The sequence below is a fragment of the Tamandua tetradactyla genome, chromosome 21 (assembly GCF_023851605.1).
Source record: "Tamandua tetradactyla isolate mTamTet1 chromosome 21, mTamTet1.pri, whole genome shotgun sequence".
NCBI classification, from domain to species: Eukaryota; Metazoa; Chordata; class Mammalia; order Pilosa; family Myrmecophagidae; genus Tamandua; species Tamandua tetradactyla.
Window position 1 is genome coordinate 57,055,909 of NC_135347.1, and position 15,381 is coordinate 57,071,289.

Below are 15,381 nucleotides of genomic sequence, written 5' to 3' on the forward strand. Positions count from 1 at the left end.
CATATTTCACAATCCACTTAACTGCACAGTTGAGGATTTTCCATCTAACCTTCAACGGGGAGTAATCTGTAATATAATGACAAGCCAAAAGGCACATATTAAGAGAAGAATCTAGTAGAATTCTATAAATGCCTTCCAAGCAATAAATACCTCGATTCAAATTATATGCTAATGGTTAGTATCAGTATTTGAAAGTACATATCTGTGAGAAAAAACATTTTCAAAGATGAAATATGTAAAATCTCATTACAGATCGGCATTAACACGTCAACATTTATAATTGATTTTGAAGATAGGGAATACTATCTTTGAACCCTAGTTAAGTGAACTTTTATCTCCCCCCCAAAAACATTCCATTCTTCTTAGTAGACCTGTACTACAAAAAAATTTTACTCAATTATTATTATATTTTGAATTCTATGAATAAAATATTTTTAAAAATTTATTCTCTCTTGTTATATAAGAACCCATGTAATAGACTCTGTTTTGCCTCTTGGCCCAGAACACTTAAAATATATTCTTTCTGGACCTTAAGAAAAAAGTTTGCAAACTTCTTCTTTAATACATGCTGTGTAATTAATAGAGGGTCAGTGCAAGTATAATTTTATAATAATATACACTTGGCATCCTGCATTTCTATTCTGTATAATCTCTGGCCCTCAGGGGAAGCAGTACAACTCAAAACCTGACAAAAATGGCTCCTCAAAACCATCAAAGATTAATGAACTAGGAGAGGGGAAAACGGGCAATAAATAAAAAAGGAACTCTTCTTTTCCTTTCCACTCAAGTTCCACAAACTGTTTTAAATTCAAAGTAGCTAAAATCACAAGATGGTCTTAAATGTGAAATTTTTAGCCTGTTGAGTTGGATTGATATTTATCAGTTGGACAAACTATTGTTTTCCTTCCTAGCAACCTCAAGATGAAATGGAGCAAAAGCAAGCCAAGTTACAGTGAGTCTGTTAAATTTTGGCTTCATTATATTATAGGCATTTTTTTGGGTCATTTTGTACATCTAAAATGAATCTTCATTATTTTGTGCAGCTGTTTTAAAATGGTTACATTTTGTTGATAATTAGCCTTTTAGCAGCATAAATAGATGCTATTTTGTTTAAGGTTCATTTCATAACAAAAATGGAATTAGATTAAGATAAATTGATTCTCTGCCTCTTAATAGTGACTGAAAAGCAAATTTATAGCCTAAAGTGAAGGAACCATTAGTAGAGCTTACTGAAATTCAACTTCATACAACTATATACTTTGAAACTTTATTCTTTCAGTTCTTTTAAACCAGTAGTTCTCAAAGTGCCTCAGTCCCTGAGACCCTTTCAGAAGTCAAAACTAATTTCATAATAGAAACACATTATTTGCTGAGTGAACACTGTTACATGGAGGCATTTGTACTGATAGTGCTAAAGCATTGGCGGGTAAAATGCTAGAGCCTTAGTAGGAATCAGGGCCATGGCATCGAGCAGTAGTAGTCGTTATGTTTGTCACTGCCATGTACTCACAATTAAAAAAAGTCAGTTTTACTTAGGAATGTGTTTGATGACACAGAAAAGTTATTAGTTTTATTAATCTTCTAACCTTGCGTATATATCTTTTTAAGATTCTTTATGATGGAATGGGAAGTTCTGTGCATATTGAAGTAGGACTGACTGCCTTGAGGAAAGCACATGTGCATTCGTTTGAGTTGCAAGCAGAACCAGCCTCTTTATTTCACTGAGACCCTTCTTTTCCTTTTTACATGAAAAAATAACTAACAAACTGGTTATTCACATTTGGGTATTTTGCAGATATATTCTTGAAAATGAATGAAGTAAGCTGGTCATTTAAAGGAAAACAGCTGATGACATTTGTCGCCAATGAAAAAATTCAAGCTTTCAAGTGAAAATTAGAATTTTGGAAACTTCTATCCACCACCATGACCTTGCTGACTTTCCAATATTTAAAAATTTTTAATGAGATTAGTGGTAATATTTATAGAGGTGATTTTACAAAATATTTTATAATGAAATATGTCAACATTAGGATGATCTACATTTCTCAGTGAATCAATATTTTCTAAAAGACAAATGCATATGTTACAAAATCATGCAGGAGTAAAAGATCCATTCAAAGTGTAAGACAGACCAATGGATTTTAATTTAACAGAACACAAAAAATTCATGATTTTGTTTCAGTTTCCATATTTGAGCTAACCTTTAAGAAACTTTTTGCTTGTAGAGTTTTGGTATGATATCAAAAAAGAATATCTACAATTATCTATAAAGGCTGTTAAAATGCTCCTTCCTTTTCTAACTTCCTATCTTTCTGAGGCCATAATGTTATAAATAAAAACAAAACAATACATGGCAACAGACTTAATGTAGCAGCAGATATAAGATGGTAGCCATCTTCTACATTAAAGAGTGTTAAAAAATGTGAAACAATGCCACTTTTCTCACTAATTTTTTTTCATTTGGAGAATACAGTAATTTTTGATAAAATATGTTAATATGTTACTTATTACCAGTATTTTTAATGAATTCATGTTTAAAGTTTTTGTTCACTTAAATTTATAATATATGAATATAAATAAATATACCCACCTAAACAAAAACTCCTTGGGATCTTCAGTAGTTTTTAAGACTGATAAGGAGTTCTGAGATCAAAAAAGTTTGAGAACTGCTATTTAAAAATAACTCTTTTACTGAACATATGAATAATACAACTTCATTTTCAGAAATGGAAAAAAAAGGAAAGACTAAAGAAGACTAATGTAGCCTCCATAATCCCATTGCCCAAAGAGAACCATTGTTAACATTTTGATACATTTTATTTTAGGCTTTATATATATATATATATATATATTCTTATATATATATATTTTTTGTTCATATTTTCTAAAGAATTGGGATCATTCTGTAGGTAGTTCTATATTTTGTTTTTAAACTGTAAGCAATAGTTTACCATAGTTATTTTCTGATGTCATTAATATTTTTAAAATGTGAATTTTAATGGCCTCATACCATTTTACTATATGACTGACTATGCTATAAGGTGTTTAATAATTGCCCCATTATTGGGCATTTAGGTTGTTTCTGTTTTTGCTTATCATAAATAATTTTAATAATTTAGATGAAGTTTTGTTCACTTTTCAGACTTAAATATTTTGTAATTAAGAAGAAATCTATTGTTGATTCAAGGTATAGTTTTATTTTGTTTTCAACTTATTATTTAGAAAGAATCATATTTTAGGGGGAAAATCAGCATTTTTTTCAATTTGCCTCATTTAAATTATCATTTTGTATAAGTAGTTTCATTTCCATTTTTAAGATAAGACATATATTGATCCCTTCTGTTTTTGAACAGGAGAGAATGCTCAATACATTATTTTTGCTTAGGATTTAGCTAGTTATGCCTGGCACATAAAAACTACCCTTAAAACAGCTGAAACAAGAGGTTTTTGTTTGTTTGTTTGTTTGTTTGTTTTAATGAAGATAGGTTAGCAGGAAAAAAGTTAACTGATTGTCTTTCGTCAATCAACTTTTAATTAGTCAAGGGAGAATGGTTAAAATTGCAGATTAGGCATAACCCTCATTTTGCTTTCAGCCTTTTCCCTTCAGTATTTCCCACTTTCTTTGCTTTCTGTGAAATAAAAAAATGATAAATATTTTCTGAGAATTTTTCCCACTGGTGACTTTCATTTATATCTAAAACTATAATGACAAATATTCAGTGTATTTGCACATGTAGATAACAAAGATACTTAATTCAGGACCACTTTCTCCCTGACACCAGCACCTCTCTATGGCAGACAATCACTTTCAGACCTAAATGTAGTTTAGCTTGTTTGTAAAGTTCATCTACTGATTTTCCAATTCTCTTCTTCATTTTTGCAATCAGTTGGAAGTAAATGTTAAATTGGTAGTAATTATAAAAGTAAGTGGAATGTCACAGCAAAAAATATCCTTTAAGAAAGCCCTTTAAATGAAAAAAAAAGTTTACTTTGTATTTGAATGAGAAATAGTGTTTTTTCTTTCCATTACAAAATTATTTTTATTTTCACTTATTAATTAATTGATTGATATTTTTAGGACTGCAGCAGATTATCCAGAGCTTACTGTGATATTTCCCCAGGCTGAACTTTCACTGAATCACCAAGGTATTCCAGGTATGTTTTCATGGATACAGTTATGAAATTTTTTCTTTGCCTGAACATAGAATGCTTATTTAGATATAGATATTGTGCTGCTTTGAAACTGTTATGAACTCCAGAAAAGCCATGTTCTTCTAATCCAGTCTTGAGGGGGCAGGTGTATTGTTGGATGGGACTTTTTGATAAGGTTGTTTTGATGGAGATGTGACTGTGCCCATTCAAGTGGGTTTTAATCCTTTTACTGGAATTCTCCATGAAGAGAATAAAAGACAGTAAACAGAGCTGAGAACTGACACAGAGAGCAGAGAGATGAACCAAGTTACAGTTATTTGGAGATGCTAACCTAAAAGATAAAACCCAGAGTCTGTCCTGGAGAAGCTGAGTGAGGAACCACAGATGCTTAGAGAAAAGGCCACTGGAAACAGGGGCTGAGAGAGCCATTCGAAACCAGAAGTTGAGAGAAGACACAGATATTACCATGTGCCTTCCCAGCTGACAGAGAAACCTGGAGGTCATTAACCTTTCTTCAGAGTCAAGATACCTTTATTTGGATGCATTAATTAGCACATCTTCATGGCTTTAGGATTGTAAATTTGTAACTTAATAAGTCCGCTTTGAAAAAACCAATCCATTTCTGGTATATTGCATTCAGGCAGCTTTAACAAACTGAAACAGATATATTTACAACTAGGCTGATCCACCAAACATTGCTTGGGGCATCATTAACCATTTTTACAAATAAAACTGATGTGGCTACTGGCCTTGGGTCATGCTACATATAGTTGCCCATAAGCTGCTCAGTAGAAATCACAAACTGCTTCTCCAAATGTCTGCTCTTTCGACTTGTGATTTGGGGCTCACATTTTTACTTATTTATTTTTAAAATTTTTCCTTATAATGTACTCTTTTTTTTTTTTTACTTTTTTAATTTTATTTTTTTAAATACCAAAATACACCAAACAAATGCAAACATTCCTATTTTGATCATTCCGTTCTACATATAAAATCAGTAATTCACAATATCATCACATAGTTGCATATTCATCATCATGATCATTTCTTAGAACATTTGCATCAATTCAGAAAAAGAAATAAAACAAAAATAGAAAAAAAATTTATACATAACCATAGCCTTTACCCCTCCCTTTCATTGATCACTAGCATTTCAAACTAAATTTATTTTAACATTTGTTCCCCCTATTACTTATTTTTATTCCATATGTTCTACTCGTCTGTTGACAGGATAGATAAAAGGAGCATCAGACACAAGGTTTTCACAATCACACAGTCACATTGTGAAAGCTGTATCATTATACAATCATCTTCAAGAAACATGGCTACTGGAATACAGCTCTACATTTTCAGGCAGTTCCCTCCAGCCTCTCCATTACATCTTGAATAACAAGGTGATATCTACTTAATGCAGAAGAATAATCTCCAGGATAACCTCTCGACTCTGTTTGGAATCTCTCAGCTGTTGACACTTTGTCTCATTTCACTTTTCCCCCTTTTGGTCGAGAAGGTTTTCTCAATCCCTTGATGCTGAGTCTCGGCTCATTCTAGAATTTTTCTCAATCCCCTGATGCTGAGTCTCAGCTCATTCTAGGATTTCTGTCCCATGTTGCCAGGAAGGTCCACACCCCTGGGAGTCATATCCCACACAGACAGGGGGAGGGTGGTGAGTCTACTTGTTGTGTTGGCTGGAGAGAGAGGCCACATCTGAGCAACAAAAGAGGCTCTCTTGGGGGTGACTCTTAAGCCTAAATTTTAAGTGCACTTGACCTATCCTTTGTGCAGTTAGGTTTCATATGAACAAACCCCAAGACTGGGGCCTCAGCCTATAGCTTTGGTTGTCCACACTACATGTGAGAATATCAAGAATTCAACTTGGGGAAGTTGAATTTTCCCCTGTTCTCACCATTCCCCAAAGGGGACTTTGCAAATACTTTTTTATTCACTGTTCAAATCACTCTGGGATTCATCGGGGCATCACTCTGGACAAACCAACAAAATCTCATGTCCTACTCAAGGTTCCATGTACTTATGGTGTTCAGTTAAGCTGTCTACATAAGTTATATTAGGAAATGCACTAGTCAAAATATAAATTTTGTACCATAAACATTTTTTGCTTTAGTCTCATACATAAGTTGAAATTTTAAAATATTAATACCATCTATTTTCAGCACCCTGCAGTAATGACATTCCTTTGTTCTTCCTCATGCAAAAACATTTTTAAAATTTGTACATTTAGTCACTATCATTATACACTCTAGGCATTCTTAGGTTATACCATCTCAATCTTATCATCTATCTTTCTTTCTGATTTCATTTGTGCCCCTAGCCCTCCTCCCTCTATCATTCTCACATTCAGTGTTTTAACATAATTGTATTACAGTTAGGTAGTATTGTGCTGTCCATTTCTGAGTTTTCACATTCAGTCCTGTTGCACAATCTGTATCCCTTCAGCTCCAATTACCCAGTATCTTACCCTATTTCTATCTCCTGAAGGTCTCTGTTACCAATGAAATTCTCCAAGTTTATTCACCAATGTCAGTTCATATCAGTGAGACCATACAGTATTTGTCCTTTTGTTTCTGGCTAATCTCACTCGGCATAATGTTCTTAAGGTCCATCCATGTTGTTACATACTTCATAACTTTATTCTGCCTTACAGCTGCATAATATTCCATTGTATGTCTATACCACACTTTGTTTAGCCACTCATCATGGTGTATAATTCTTTTAAAGTGCTGCTGGACTCAATTTGCAAGAATTTTCTTGAGGATTTTTGCATCTATATTCATTAGAGAGATTGGTCTTTAGTTTTCTTTTCTTGGAATATCTTTGTGTGGCTTTGTTATGAGGGTGATGTTGGCTTCATAGAATGAGTTAGGTAGCCTTCCCTCCTCTTCAATTTTTTTGAAGAGTTTGAGAAGGATTGGTACTAATTCTTTCTTGAATGTTTGGTAGAATTCACATGTGAAGCCCAGCTGGTCCAGGACTTTCCTTCTTTGAGAACTTCTTAATGACTAATTCAGTTTCTTTACTTGTGACTGGTTTGTTGAGGTCGTCTATTTTTTCTTGAGTCAATGTTGGTTGCTCATGCCTTTCTAGGAACTTGTCCATTTCATCTACATTGTTGTATTTATTAGCATAAAGTTGTTCATAGTATCCTGTTATTACCTCCTTTATTTCTATGGGGGCAGTGATTATGTCTTGTCTTCTATTCCTGATTTTATTTATCTGCATCCTCTCTCTTCTTCTTTTTGTTGATCTCACTAAGGGTCCATCAATCTTATTGATTTTCTCATAGAACCAACTTCTGGTTTTGTTGATTTTCTCAATTGTTTTCATGTTCTCAATTTCATTTATTTCTGCTCTAATCTTCATTATTTCTTTCCTTTTGCTTGCTTTGGGGTTAGTTTGCTGTTCTTTCTCCAGTTCTTCCAAATGAACAGTTAATTCCTGAATTTTTGCCCTTTGTTCTTTTTTGATATAAGCATTTAGGGCAATAAATTTTCCTCTTAGCACTGCCTTTGCTTCATCCGATAAATTTTGATAAGTTGTGTTTTCATTTTCATTTGACTTGAGATATTTCACTGAAAGTGAAAGGTTGGGGAAAGATTATTTCATGCAATTAACAATCAGAAAAGAGCAGAAATAGCTATACTAATATCCAACAAATTAGACTTCAAATGTAAACCAGTTAAAAGAGTCAAAAAAGGACACTATGTATTAATAAAAGGAACAATTCAACAAGAAGACATAGCAATCATAAATATTTGTGCACCAAGCCAGAATGCTCCAAAATACATGAGAGAAACACTGAAAAGAGAAATAGGCACAGGTACCATAATAGTTGGAGACTTCAATTCCCCACTGTCATCAATGAAGAGAACATCTAGACAGAGGATCAATAAAGAAACAGAGAATTTGAATAATACAATAAATGAGCCAGACTTAACAGACATTTGTAGAACATTACACCCCACAGCAGCAGAATACACCTTTTTCTCAAGTGCTCATGGATCATTCTCAAAGGTAGACCATATGCTGGGTCACAAAGCAGTCTCAATAAATTTAGAAAGATTGATATCATATAAAACACTTTCTTAGATCATAAAGAAATGAAGTTGGAAATCAATAACAGACAGAATGCCAGAAAATACACAAATATATGGAGGCTCAACACACACTCTTAAAGAACCGGTAGGTCAAGGAAGAAATTGCTGCCAACTAATTTAATTTCTAAGTCTGCATTCTTTTACTGTTGTTCCTTTCAAAATGCCATGCATACCAGGATAATCACTTGTTTCTTGCTGCCTTGAAACTGCTGTGACCCGAGACCCATAGAATTGGTAGTTCTCTTACCTTCTGTCAATTCACATGGCAACTCTTTCAGATTGTTCAGAACAGGAAGTTCATTTTAATATCACTACAGTTTATAGGTCAAATTACATATAAATAAACTATTAAATTCTTACTTTTACAGCTAACTCTATCCTAACACAATCCTATCTCCTCCCTCGCAATTCGAAGAGTAATTGACCTGACAAAATTGTTGAATGATCAAAATAAGCAAACTTCCTTCAGTAAATAGCAATAAATAGAGCTGGCTTTAAAATAGTTTGTTTTTAAATTAAAATTTAGCTCCTCTGAACATTTTCTTTGCGTTTGGAATTTTTAAATTATTTCTCATACTTACCATTGCATTTTTCTCTCTCTAGTCGTAAGTAGAAGATGTATAAAATCTTTCAGTAATTTACTAAAGGATAAGAATTCAATATTTAAAACTTCCTTTTGCATTTTTAAAGGCTGCCTTAGATAAATTTTGTAGCTAGGAAATGAGAATTCCCTGTAAATGTGTTTATTTTTAAACAGTATATCAAATCACTGTAAAATATGTTAGGTAATTTATAAAAATTAAAAAATAGCAGCTACTGATATAAAATAATGATCATTTTGATGATTAGGTTGTTAAAGACAACATGAGAGAAGATGCCTTTCTTTACAATTCAGAGAAGGAGGAAGAGGGCAAAATCTTTTTCTCAGTTTTTAAACTGTCCCTCCACCCCACAAAGTTCTGAAACCTTATTTATAAAAACAACAAAACAATTCCTTGTAAAGATAATTGAAGATGTATCTATTATTTAAAAATATTTCTTTCATTGGTATTACACTTTATGCACCTACAGTTATAAAACTTTGAATAACTTAAGACATAGATGGTATAATATAGCATGAGTACTTGACAGAAAGGATTCTAAGGTAAGAATAGAAAATAAATTTCTTTATATATATATATATATATACATACATACATACATACATACATACATATATATATATGTATGTATGTATGTATTTGCTCACCATTCTTTGAGGGAGTGGAATGCCATGGTTTTAACCTCCTGGCTGTTTTTCATCATCAAATAGCAAAGGTGAAGGGAGAAAAAAGATACATTTTGCGGGATTTGACGCTTACCAAATATATTTATGTTTATTTTTTCCCCTGAAAAAACCTGTCTTTCTTATGAAGATGCATTCTGAAGTCTAGCAGATAATTACCTGCTTTAATGTTAAAATAAGCGTCAAAAGAAATGAAAAAAAAAATGACTCAAACATATGATTGAAATGCCATTGAACCTTGAATTTCTGCCCGAGTGTGTCAGAATATCCATGTCTTGATGGTAAAGAAGAAGACTCTTGCAAAGAGTGGAATAGAAGAAGATATCTTTTTTCCTGATCCCACAAACCTTACTTGTCACTGGAAATTACTACATCCAGCTCAGTGCAGAGAGAGGAGGGTGAGGAGTGGATGGTGTAGGTGAAGCTACTGAGGCAAGGCAGCAGTCCTCCGTATTAGGGACAATCTCCTGGTTCCTTTTGGCCCATACATGGGTTATTTTTTCATGCTTGACTCCAGACAGCATGAATTAATTTCAACTCTGTTACACTTAATGGAAGAGAGAATGACAAAGTAGATATAATTTTTCCTTATATAGTTGGAAATGTCTAGAATAACTCAGCCAAAATAAATAGATTGGTTTTTATTTGAACTAATTCCCAATAATTACAATCTTACCTGATCCCAAATAGGATACTTTTTTTTTAAAGAAATAGAAGAGTTTCAGGACTCCAAAGAGTAATACTTTTATATCAGTATAATACTCATAAAATATTTAATATTTCACATAAAATTCTGTGGTAATTATTTCAAGATATATGATCAAGAAATGCTAACCAAGAGGGTATGCTTTTAATACTTTAATAAAACTGAAATGAAAATAAATATTTTTATCTTTTAGGACCTGAGGCTGAAAATACTGAAGTTTTGACAAACACAGAAAAGGTTGGTCTTTATAAGAGTGATTAGCTATGTAGATTATTGGTTTCGATTTTTTTAAAAATGTCAATATAAGTATCAGGCCCATTTAGGGTTTTCCCCTAAGGAGGAAAATGAAAAAAACATTTCAAATAGACATAAATCTATTCTTGTCTAATAGTTCCTTCCAGCATTTGTTTTTCCTTAACTCTAATAAAATTATTTTCTTAATCTGTGTTTCTTATCCAACACTGTAAAACTCTTGTTCTTTATCTATAAGAGAAGCCTTATAAAACTCATTACTGGGATGATATAGCAAAAATGCCTTTTTTTGATTTGTCAGTAATCCCAGATCTTTACTATTTCCTTCCAGATAGTTTCCCCACTTTCTAGTTGTTTATCAGTAGCCATGTATGAGTGCCTGTTTTGGCTTTGCTTTCTGTTTAGGAATACCAGGCAACCAGGAACCTTCCAAGGCTAACCCTACTTTATCTGTAACTTTCTTTATTTCAACTGTACCTTACCCAGTCCCATTACTCTGTGCATTTGCTCAGGTTACGAGCCAGAAGGCAGTAGAAAAGGCATACAACTTGGAACCGGATAGCGTCAACTCTGTCCTTTACTTCTGTAATACCTGTAGCAATATCCACTCTACAGATTATCATGTGATTGAGTGCAGTGGTGCTTTTGTGTCTGGCATCTATTTGATACTTAATAAATGTGTTCCTTCCCTTCTTTCACTTCTTCATAAATCTTTAATTTCTGGCTCAAGTCTCTTTGTGGATCTTTCTTACATGACTCTGGTGATCATCACTGAAGTAATTGTCCCTCTTAAGAATTCATTTTTCATTGACTAAATCAGTTGTTTCCCAATCACTTGCACCCTATGACATTGATAGATATTCTGAGAAAAAGGATTCTTTACACAAAAAGTTTGGGGAATGTGGTATCATAAAATCTCCTCTTAAAGATTTATAATGCACATGTGCTAAAAAGTTCTATGGTGAAGAAATCTTTTTTTTTTTTTCTTTTTCCTTTTCTTTTTTTTTTTTTTTTTACTATTATTATTATTTTTATTTTTTCCTCTATATTAACATTCTATATAGTTTTCTGTTGTTTTGCTAGTTCTTTTCCTAAATCAATGCAAATGTACTAAGAAATGATGATCATGCATCTATGTGATGATGTTAAGAATTACTGATTGCATATGTAGAATGGAATGATTTCTAAATGTTGTGTTAATTTCTTTTTTTTTCTTTAATTAATAAAAAAAAAGAAAAAAAAAAAGAAATCTTTTTAACCGAATTCTTTTCAAACTTAATTCTCAGCCCCTGCCCCCAGCCCCCTGAAACCGGTTCTTGCAAGTCACTAGTCCTGTTTAGTACTGTTTGATAAACAGTTTGATTCCACTTTTGATATGGAATCAAAAGTAAAGTTTATGCCATTCATTTGATTCCATATAGTGTTCCATATAACATTATTTATATTTATGACTTGACTCTTCAGTTAGAAATTAAGTTCCTTTTGGGCAGGCCCATGATATATACTTTATTACATCTAGGGCTTTGGATTTAGTAGGACTTCAAGTAGGAGGTAGACCTTGAGCTGTCACTTAAAGAATGGGTAGGACGGGTTCTTGAATTCCCTCCAGATTCTCTTTATTTTTCTAAGCAAATTATAATTTGCATTACTAATAAGTATACACATTTTCTTAAGCCCTACATGTTATATACAGAGAAGATAAATGGTGACAGGTAGAAAAGGAGGGAAAGGAGACTAAAATGTTTTTCACTTCTGTTTTTCAAATCAAAGTAGAATTTCAGAGGGCTTACAAGTTATAGCATGTTTATCTGGTCAGAGTGGTATGCCAGTAGAAGGTGATTTGATTTTTAGAAACAGCCAAAACTCATTAAAACCCATTGAAACTCAATATTATATAAGATTGAGCAGAGTATCAGTTTTTAGTGTTGAAAAAAGTAGTGTCTTTAAAGTACTTGGGATATACTTTCTTGAATGGTTTATGAACTGATTTTGGGGGCAATTTCAAAAGAGGAATTCCAGAAATATTTGAGTATTAGAAACATTGTGAAAATAGATATAACCTATTAAGATAATACCTTTGGAAAATAATGCTCATTTAGAAATGAAAATTCTGATGTGTTCTTTATTTAAAACAACCACAACCTAGAGACATTAATTTATAGCCAGGTCTCATAATATTTACACGAACTGTCTTCTCCTCTTTTCTCTCTGATCTCCTGTCCTTTGGCTTTTTTCACATCACATTTGCATTTCACACAAAGGTATGGAATAAAAAGGTGAAACTACACCAAATTTTGTTCCTGGTTCATAATTTTTATACAACTCGGTAGAAATTTTTGGCAAGGGAAAATTCTTATAACCAATTGACTTCAGTGAGGTTTTCAGATTACCTGTTAATTTGACTACCTGTGCCATCTGTGTCTCCATTAGCACAGATAATTTAAGCTTAGCTGTGTAATTTGCCATTTATTATTATGGTCTAGTCCATTTTACCCTTGGTTTATTGTTAAATACTTAACCTTGGGTTCACAGCCATTAATGGCTTGGTATAGGAAAATGACAAAGAGTATTCTTTTTATTTTTGGAAGGGAAGGAAAGTTTATACAACTTTTGAGTGTAAACTTACCAACAGAATTAACAATAAAGTTTTCATGTGAAACACTTTTTTGTATATGCTGTAATGATGGGATTTCTATTTGGAATACACAGGAACTAAGTGAAGGCAGAGATTCCCCTGAAATTAGCCTTTTCTCAGGTGTGGTCACTGTGAAGAAGACATCATTAATAGAACCAGAGAAGATAGCAGCACCAAATACATTTTCTGAGTCTGGAAAGGAAGTCACATTGGCCATGATTTCTGAAGAAAACAAGGATGAAGAAAGTTCTCTTGAAACTTTTGTGTCTGCCTTGGAAGGGTTGCTAACATCACCAGAAAACACCCAAGAGGAAAAACCATTTCAAATAATGAATGATTTAGTAACAAGTGTGTTGAGTAATCCAACAAGCAACTCTCTGAGTTCCAAACCAATGTCTCTGAATGCCTTGTGGCCATGTCATGGAAATTTACTAGAAAACAGAGAGAATGATGCTTTGCCAGCTGAGTTGTTGGCAGCCCTGAACACATTGTCAGAAGACGTGTTGGGACCCATCCATCACAGAGAAGAGAGAGGCAGCAGTTTCAGTGCTGGAAATGAATATCTAGAAGAAGAGCCCAGCGTGTCTCTGACTGATGAAGATTGTACACAAATAGCAGAGGTAAAGTTTGAGTCTCTTTGCTCTACTCCACCATTTGAACAAGGTTCCAAGGTAGCCAAACTATGGGACAAAGATCTATCAGTGCAACAGGGAGGTGTAAGTATGAATCTATGAGTTTTGCCCTTTAGAGTAAAACCATTAACTAGTCCATATACTTACATACTCTGTATTAAATTCAAACCTTCTATCCAAATATGAACAACCCTGCAGATACCGTTACTTTGAAGTATGCAGTAATCTTTTTAGAGGTCCCTGGGGTAGAATTTTCAAGGGATTAGTAAGTTAAAATAGATAAGTTTTTCCCCTGTTGGAACATGAGAAGATATATCATTAACTTATTTATATATAGGAAGGAAAATGTTCTTTACCAAAATTTTCCCTGTTAGCCCAGAAAATTATTATGTCTACCTGGGTGCAGAGTAAAGATGAAATATTCCACATTAATTTCCCATTGGATATAAATTATATATAGTTGGACTTCCAAGAGAGAAGAAAAAGTTATGCCTACCTTAAGCAGAACTTTTCCTTCTGTATCTGATAATACTGTCAGGCGGCACAGTTCCTGGAGTTTAGATTTCTTTTGGCATTATGCTTGGAGGCCCTGCAGTGACCTACCGTTCAGTATGTCCCTTTTTCATGGTGACAATTCTTTTTCCTTTAACACAACCATTATTTTTTTCCTGATTAAAATAGTAATACATTCTCATTATGAAAAAGTTCAAACATCAAATCATTATGTAATAATAATATAGTAAGAAAAGTCCCCTACAATTCCACTCTCTAAAGATAATTGCTGTTAAGTTTTGTTTATCTGTCTCCAATATTTTCTGTATGTATGTTATGTAAGTTTATTTTATACTACTGGGATTCTATAATACCTGATGCTTTACAACTCATTTTCTTAAATTTAATGATACATCTTGTTTATCTTCCCATTTCAGCAAATATAGTACTACATAAATCTTTTACGTAGCTAAAAGGTATTTCACTGTATGGATATATTGTAATTTATGTAACCAATTCACTAATAATGGTCATTTCAGTTGTTTTCTTTCTTTGTTTTTCTCTTTTGCCTATTACCAAAATGATCCTATGCAGATCCCTAGGAAGACTTAGATAACTTAATGTTGAACTTATGTTGTAATATATAAATCTGAAGTAATACTGCTTGCAATTCTGGTCAGCAGATCTCTAAATAGATATACTATACCTAAGCTGACCATGAGGATAGAACATGAAGATAAAAATTTCATTATTCTAATCTGAAAAGAGGGCGTATGAGTAAAGTACAGGAAATTATGATTGGTATGGATAGAGTGAATGCAAACTTAGAATGTCTTAAAAACAGAAAAAAATAAACCCTTTTGAAAGGAGAAAGGAGACTTATTTAGAACAAATCAAGGAAAATACTCTTTTACTCAGCTATAATAAAAATATGGAACTTATCTTGAGAGGCTTTGCAAACTGGATATCTAAATAAGCTCAAGAAAGGTTTAGATGATATATATAAAAATAAATATCCAAACAGTGCAATGGTGGCTCAGTGGCAGAATTCTCGCTTGCCATGCCAGAGACCTGGGTTCGATTCCTGGTGCCTGCCTATGCAAAAAATAATAACA

The 15,381-nt window shown here is 33.0% G+C and overlaps 1 protein-coding gene across 3 annotated transcripts in view; it reads left to right on the forward strand.

The window, feature by feature from the left end:
* The window catches only part of ANKRD31 (ankyrin repeat domain 31), a 245,194-nt gene that overhangs the window by 46,665 nt on the left and 183,148 nt on the right, over nucleotides 1-15,381 (forward strand). For 2 of the 3 annotated variants that reach the window (XM_077139447.1, XM_077139448.1), the window contains exons 4-7: nucleotides 912-952; nucleotides 4,079-4,155; nucleotides 10,449-10,492; nucleotides 13,217-13,762. In XM_077139447.1, coding sequence (XP_076995562.1) covers nucleotides 912-952; nucleotides 4,079-4,155; nucleotides 10,449-10,492; nucleotides 13,217-13,762 — 708 coding nt within the window. Of the gene's footprint in view, nucleotides 1-911; nucleotides 953-4,078; nucleotides 4,156-10,448; nucleotides 10,493-13,216; nucleotides 13,859-15,381 lie in introns of all 3 variants that reach the window. The other variant, XM_077139446.1, reaches the window with a different exon arrangement.